At 40.6% G+C, this 5,524-nt stretch overlaps 1 protein-coding gene across 1 annotated transcript; it reads left to right on the top strand.

Moving 5' to 3' along the window:
- Positions 1-2,257: 2,257 nt before the first annotated feature.
- Positions 2,258-4,971, top strand: pyyb (peptide YYb). Its single transcript, XM_008437851.2, has 4 exons — positions 2,258-2,368; positions 2,591-2,778; positions 4,341-4,421; positions 4,669-4,971. The coding sequence occupies exons 2-4, from the start codon at positions 2,591-2,593 to the stop codon at positions 4,691-4,693; spliced, it is 294 nt and encodes a 97-aa protein (XP_008436073.1). The 5' UTR covers positions 2,258-2,368; the 3' UTR covers positions 4,694-4,971.
- Positions 4,972-5,524: the final 553 nt, after the last annotated feature.

Genomic DNA, 5,524 nt, shown 5'->3' with positions numbered 1-5,524 from the left:
GTAGCCTCTCTGGCCTTTCTGACGCTTCATCACCAGCTGAATAATACATGCCGCGCTGATGAGATCTAAGCTGCACCAGAAAACGAACAAACTCATCATTCCTGGAGGAGATTCATTTCCCACTAATTAATTGTCATTTGTTCAGAGCTTCAATCAAAAACAGGCCTCGCTGCTCTTTAACGGGTTAATTCAAACTAAGTTATGAATTTTAAAATATATATATTTTTAAATGCCGTCAGTTGTTTATTTTTTATGACTTCAGATATAAAAACAAACCATGTTTATATGGTAATCTATTCTCTCAGCTGTTCTTGGCTTGTTGCAGTGAGCCTTTAATTTTTTACTTTTGAATATATGAATATCCTGCCAGCATGTAGCTGTTGTTGCTGACAAAGGCAGTGTGGCTCACTACCTCGAGCAGCATGACCTTCGGGGGGGACCGGGTCCATTCAGTCAGTTTAGAACCAGATTCCATCCGTCTGTTTACACCTGTTGACGCTAAAACTGGCATCATCTGATTTATGGTTCTGGATTCTGCCTCAAACTAAAAGAATATTAGCTGCATTTCAACATTTGTTAAAAATAAATAAGTAAAAGCTTAGATTGGTCAAACCTGATCTGCATCATTTCATTGTAAGAAGTGATGTTCTATGGGATATTTTTGAACCATTTTCTCTGTTAGTAAAAAAAACAATAAAAAATATGCATTTATTTTTGGGCCTGTTTAAATTGACATAAGCTTAAAAAGACAAATATCTAGACTGGTTCAATATGGACAGAATTACTCTCTATATAACAAACTAATCACAACTTTTCTCTTAGAACCCATCATCCAGTGTTAGCATTAAAGAGCAATTCTTTTTTTTTTTTTTTTTATCTCTACAGTACATACAGTCAGTCATTGAGGCTCATTTGTCAGATTAAAAGTACCTTTGGAACATAACCAGATATTAAGCATAGTTTTATTAAACCCACATTTTTGTATTCTAAAATGTGTTTTTTTTATATATTTGTCTGATGTAAAATTTTAATTTATAATATAAAATGTCATGTATCTATTAGCCACAGGTGAAAAATCATCACAACTAACAGAAATAAAGGCTTTCAAACATCCAACTGTGTGAAATTAATTTATATAAAGTGTTTCACTTAATGATAAAGCTCCTGAAATAAATGGACTTTTCTATAATATTCAAATTTATTGAATCGGTCTTTATAAAATCCATCTGTTTGTGAAAAAAGCACAAAACTGAGGTTGAAAAACAAATTCCATTGGTTCTGATAAATTACGTAATAAAAAGTTAGTGGGTCTTTTCCAGAGCGGGCTCTGTCAGGTGTGTGTATGTGTGTGTGTGTGGGTGTGAACCAGGTTTCTATATCCTGGTAGGGACCTATGTCATGTCTGTCTACTATGTGGGGTTCTGGGGACTACTGCTCCTTATGGGGACATTTTATTGGTCCTCATGAGAGGAAATTGTGTTTTTGGGTTAAGGGTTGTGACGTGACGGTTAAGTTTAGGGTTAGGGATAGAAAATGAATGGAAGTCAATGTAAAGTTCCCACAAGTCATGAAAACACGACTGTGTGAGTGCATGTGTGTGGACCGTTTTGCTTCCCATTCAGTTACATTACACGGCGCTTAATCACAAAACAAAAATCATTTCTGGCGCGTGTCAAGTAAAAACAACACAGGTTCGATTCCCATCTAGTCAGAAGTCGCAGTCACACTGATCCAGTATTTTAAAAAAAATGATGTGCGCATCTTGTTTCTCATATTCCATAACTCTGCTGAGTAAGAAGCATTACTGTAGATGAGCACGAAGCTTATTACTGTGAGGTCATCTGCTCTTAACCTACACGAGAATTCAGCTTCCAACAGGAGGTGTATTGATTTTAATAAGCTGTTCTTGCGCTGTCCGTGGCGCTGAAATAATTACCCATGTTCCATCTGTAATATTTCAACTTCTTTCCTCCACAATTGAATAAAAAATATGAAAATACAGGAGCAAAATTAATTTGTCACGTTTTTGTTAACAGCCTCACACTTCGCCACATTTCAATTAAACATTCATTACACACACACACACACACAAATTAAGCCTTCAATTAAAACCGTGGCTTTCTCGGTATTGCGTCTTAATCATAAATAAAGTGATGCATTCGCTGACGTTCGAGTTTGAGCGTGAGCTGATAAGTTTCGTGCGGATAAACGTGGCGTTTTACGCGCCGCTGTTCCAGCGGAGGGGTGTGGTTAAGTTCCCACAGCGCATCAGGTACCGGTCTCCACGCTATATAACGCCACGGACCGAAGAGGAGAGCAGGACAGGACAGGAGCACCGAGGTGACCGAACCACAGGACAAGTCCAACTGTAAGTTTTCACTCTGTTCACTGATTATTTATTTGCGGAAAGTGTTCTTTTTGCGTGTTGTATGCTCAACTTACTGTCAGATTAACTACATGCTGGATTCAATTTGAAGCAAAAGTCGTATTTCGACTTTTGATTTATTTATTTTTTTGGTTGATGATGATGTAAAAAAAGAAAGAAAAAAAAAGTTGACCCTGGAAGCCTAACCCAAGCCTCACTTCTCAGATGGCCAAAATGCTGAGATCGTGGGTGATGTTCGCGGCTCTGGTCGTCTGCCTGCTGGTGTGTTGGAGCGGCTTCGCGGACGCCTACCCTCCCAAACCGGAGAAACCCGACGGCAACGCCTCGCCGGAGGAGTGGGCCAAGTACCACACAGCGGTCAGGCATTACATCAACCTCATCACCAGACAAAGGTCAGTCCAGAAGATCACTTTGTTGAAAAGGTTCTTTTGTCATTATTTTGTATGCTTCTATTTCATGAAAATGAAGAAAAGCAAAAAAATTATTTTAACACCAGTTAGATGATTTATTCTTACAAAAAAAGTACAGATAGGATTCATTTTACATTGAGAACCTTCTTCAGTCCCTATAAAGCCCACCCAACATCACCACCTCCAACACTACAGAGCCTCTTCTGAAACAAACAAACAAACAAACAAACAAACAAACAAACAAACAAACAAACAAACAAACAAACAAACAAATTATTTACAGCAACCTTTATTATCTTACAGAAAAAAATTTGAACTGAAAAATGCTACTAATTGATTTAGATGGGTAAAAAACTGGTTGATAAGAAAAATAACTTTTTTTTCAATGAACCACTATATTTTCAAGCTGCCGTATTTTGAGATACACCTGTCTGATCAGTCAGCATATCTGTTTTAATGTCAGCCTAATGCAAAAATAAAATGTTTTTGACAAACAGAACGCAGTTTTGATAATTCAGAGGTTGTGTTTTAAACAGCAGAATAATCCATCAAATGTCTGACCAGTTTAAAGGCGTAAGTTCATGATCAAAGTAGCCGAGACTCCCTGGCCCTTAGCCATAACTAAAATCATATCCAAATAATCAACTTTACTTGCTTTGACCACATGTCCAGATAAGCAATAGAAAACATGTTTAGGTACTGGAAAACAACTATTTTATTGCCTTGTGTTGGCCCCAGGCTATGCTTCTCTGGACAAAGGGCCATATCACCCCTAACACAATCTCAACTTCGTCTTGGGGAATGAATGACCTCATGTCCTAAGATTTCTTCGCCTCATCTTGTTTTAAAACCTCCACTAAGAGTTGGGCTTAGTTTCAGAAACAACTGAAACTAACTGCTGGGTTAGTATTTCTAAAGTCATGCCATGCCATCTAAATTGTGAGGCGTGAAATACTGATGCTGGCCAAACTGGACGCCTTCAGTGCCTCATCACTGCTTCATGCTGGGTGAAAAGACTGAATAAAACCAGAGCGTTTATTTAGCTTCCTGGTTGTGTAATTGTCCTGTGATGGAAGCTGTGTATAGTCTTAGCATTAGCCTCTTTTTCTCTGTAATTAAACTGCCTGGATCTGCCAGTGCAGCCGCCTCACGCCCCAGGCAGACGTACGGTTTGCTCTCCAGCACACAGTCAGAGAAGACCAGTCCACCTGCCAGCCGGTGAACTTGAAAACCCTTATTTCCTTTTCAGATAATTGCACATCTCATTTGTGATTGGACTGCACGAGATTGCCAGGGCATGCACAAAGGCGTCATGGGAGTGTGTGCAGTTTACCCATCTTTGTTCACAGCTTGATGAGCAAAGTTGGGGCGGACGGGGAAAAAAAAACGTATTCCCCAAGGTTGAAATTCATAACAGTGTTGATGGAGGTCATGCCTCCAGGCTTTGTAAAGCAAAGAGAAGGAGGACATTGGAGACTTTCCCACTGATGTTTGATTGCGGTCATTACAAGCAAGTGTTTGATTTTTCTTTTCTTTCTCTCCAGGTATGGAAAGAGATCTTCCCCTGAGGAGGCAGTAGCCTGGCTGCTGCTGGGCGCAAATTCTGACCAAGATGGCGAGCCACGGTGAGAAAACATGGGGGATTCACCCAAAGAGCAGACACTGATGTTTAGAAATAATGACCATTTTCATGCCTAAAGTCAGTTTAATCGGTCAAGGTAGAAATGCAGTATGTACAAGGACAGTCTTATGCTGTGTAGTGGAAATCATCAGTTATTAAAATCAATCAGTAAAACACAATATAAAGAGAAGGGTGTGATTTTATATATACTAGGTATTTTTACAGGGTTTGCCTTTTTTTTTGTCTTGCAGCTCCGACTATGCTGGCACATGGTGAATGAGCCCAGACTGAATCTAATCAGCTACCCAGTTCCCCCAACCCACCAATCAAAACATTTATCAAGAGAGCACCTGCACTGGCCACTGGACACAGTCTCAATATTTAATTGTCTAATGTGCATGCAAATCAACATATCTCTTTTTCTGTTTGTTTGTTTTCGGACAGTAACTGTATGTATCTGTTGATTCTCTAAAATTGTAAATAATTTGTATCTATAAAAGTCTCTTCACAATAAAGATCTAAGTGGAATTTAAAAAAAAGCCTAACCCAAAGTGGATTTATAGGTGTAGCTACAATTTCTACCACTAGATGTCACCATAATCATTTGCCGCGCACATTTGCAAAGCATTTGCAAGTCCGTCTCTTCGGTTTGCGGCTCCTATATGGGTTCCCGTCGACGCCAGCCGACGGACCTTTAACTTCGCTCAGATCTATTAGAGCTAAACACGCGTTTTTACATCACCGAGGCTTCTCGGGCTTCCCTTTGGAAACCGTACCGGTGCGTAGAGGCGGCCCCTTTGGTCAATGGAGCCGTTAGTAAGGGCACGCGCGCCGTTGTAGGCAAGGTAAAGATAGCTGTGTATGTGTGTGTGTGTGTGTGTGTTGCGAGGGGGGCTGCTGCTGAAGTGACGGCACACAAGCTCCGCTGCGCCTCAGCAACTGACAGACGACCACCGGTGAACGCTCTGACCGTCCTGCTGCATCTCAAAGGCGGGAAGAGTCCGGATACAGGTGCCCGGGGGGCAGGCAGGTGAGCGCATCGGCACGTCGCTCTTCTGCCATGGCTGAACGTCGTGCTTAGTTCATATCAGTGGGTAGCTCTCATAC

Source organism: Poecilia reticulata, linkage group LG19 (assembly GCF_000633615.1).
Source record: "Poecilia reticulata strain Guanapo linkage group LG19, Guppy_female_1.0+MT, whole genome shotgun sequence".
Classification (NCBI taxonomy): domain Eukaryota; kingdom Metazoa; phylum Chordata; class Actinopteri; order Cyprinodontiformes; family Poeciliidae; genus Poecilia; species Poecilia reticulata.
Note: the sequence above shows the minus strand (reverse complement) of the source record. Positions and strands in the feature narration are given on the sequence as shown.

What these genes read in the sequence shown, in the direction of transcription:
- pyyb (XM_008437851.2), top strand. Translation starts at nt 2,591, where the DNA reads ATGGCCAAAATGCTGAGATCGTGGGTGATGTTCGCGGCTCTGGTCGTC. An exon ending in AACCTCATCACCAGACAAAG is followed by an intron (nt 2,779 to 4,340) that starts GTCAGTCCAGAA and finishes CTTTCTCTCCAG; the next exon opens with GTATGGAAAGAGATCTTCCC. An exon ending in GACCAAGATGGCGAGCCACG is followed by an intron (nt 4,422 to 4,668) that starts GTGAGAAAACAT and finishes TTTGTCTTGCAG; the next exon opens with CTCCGACTATGCTGGCACAT.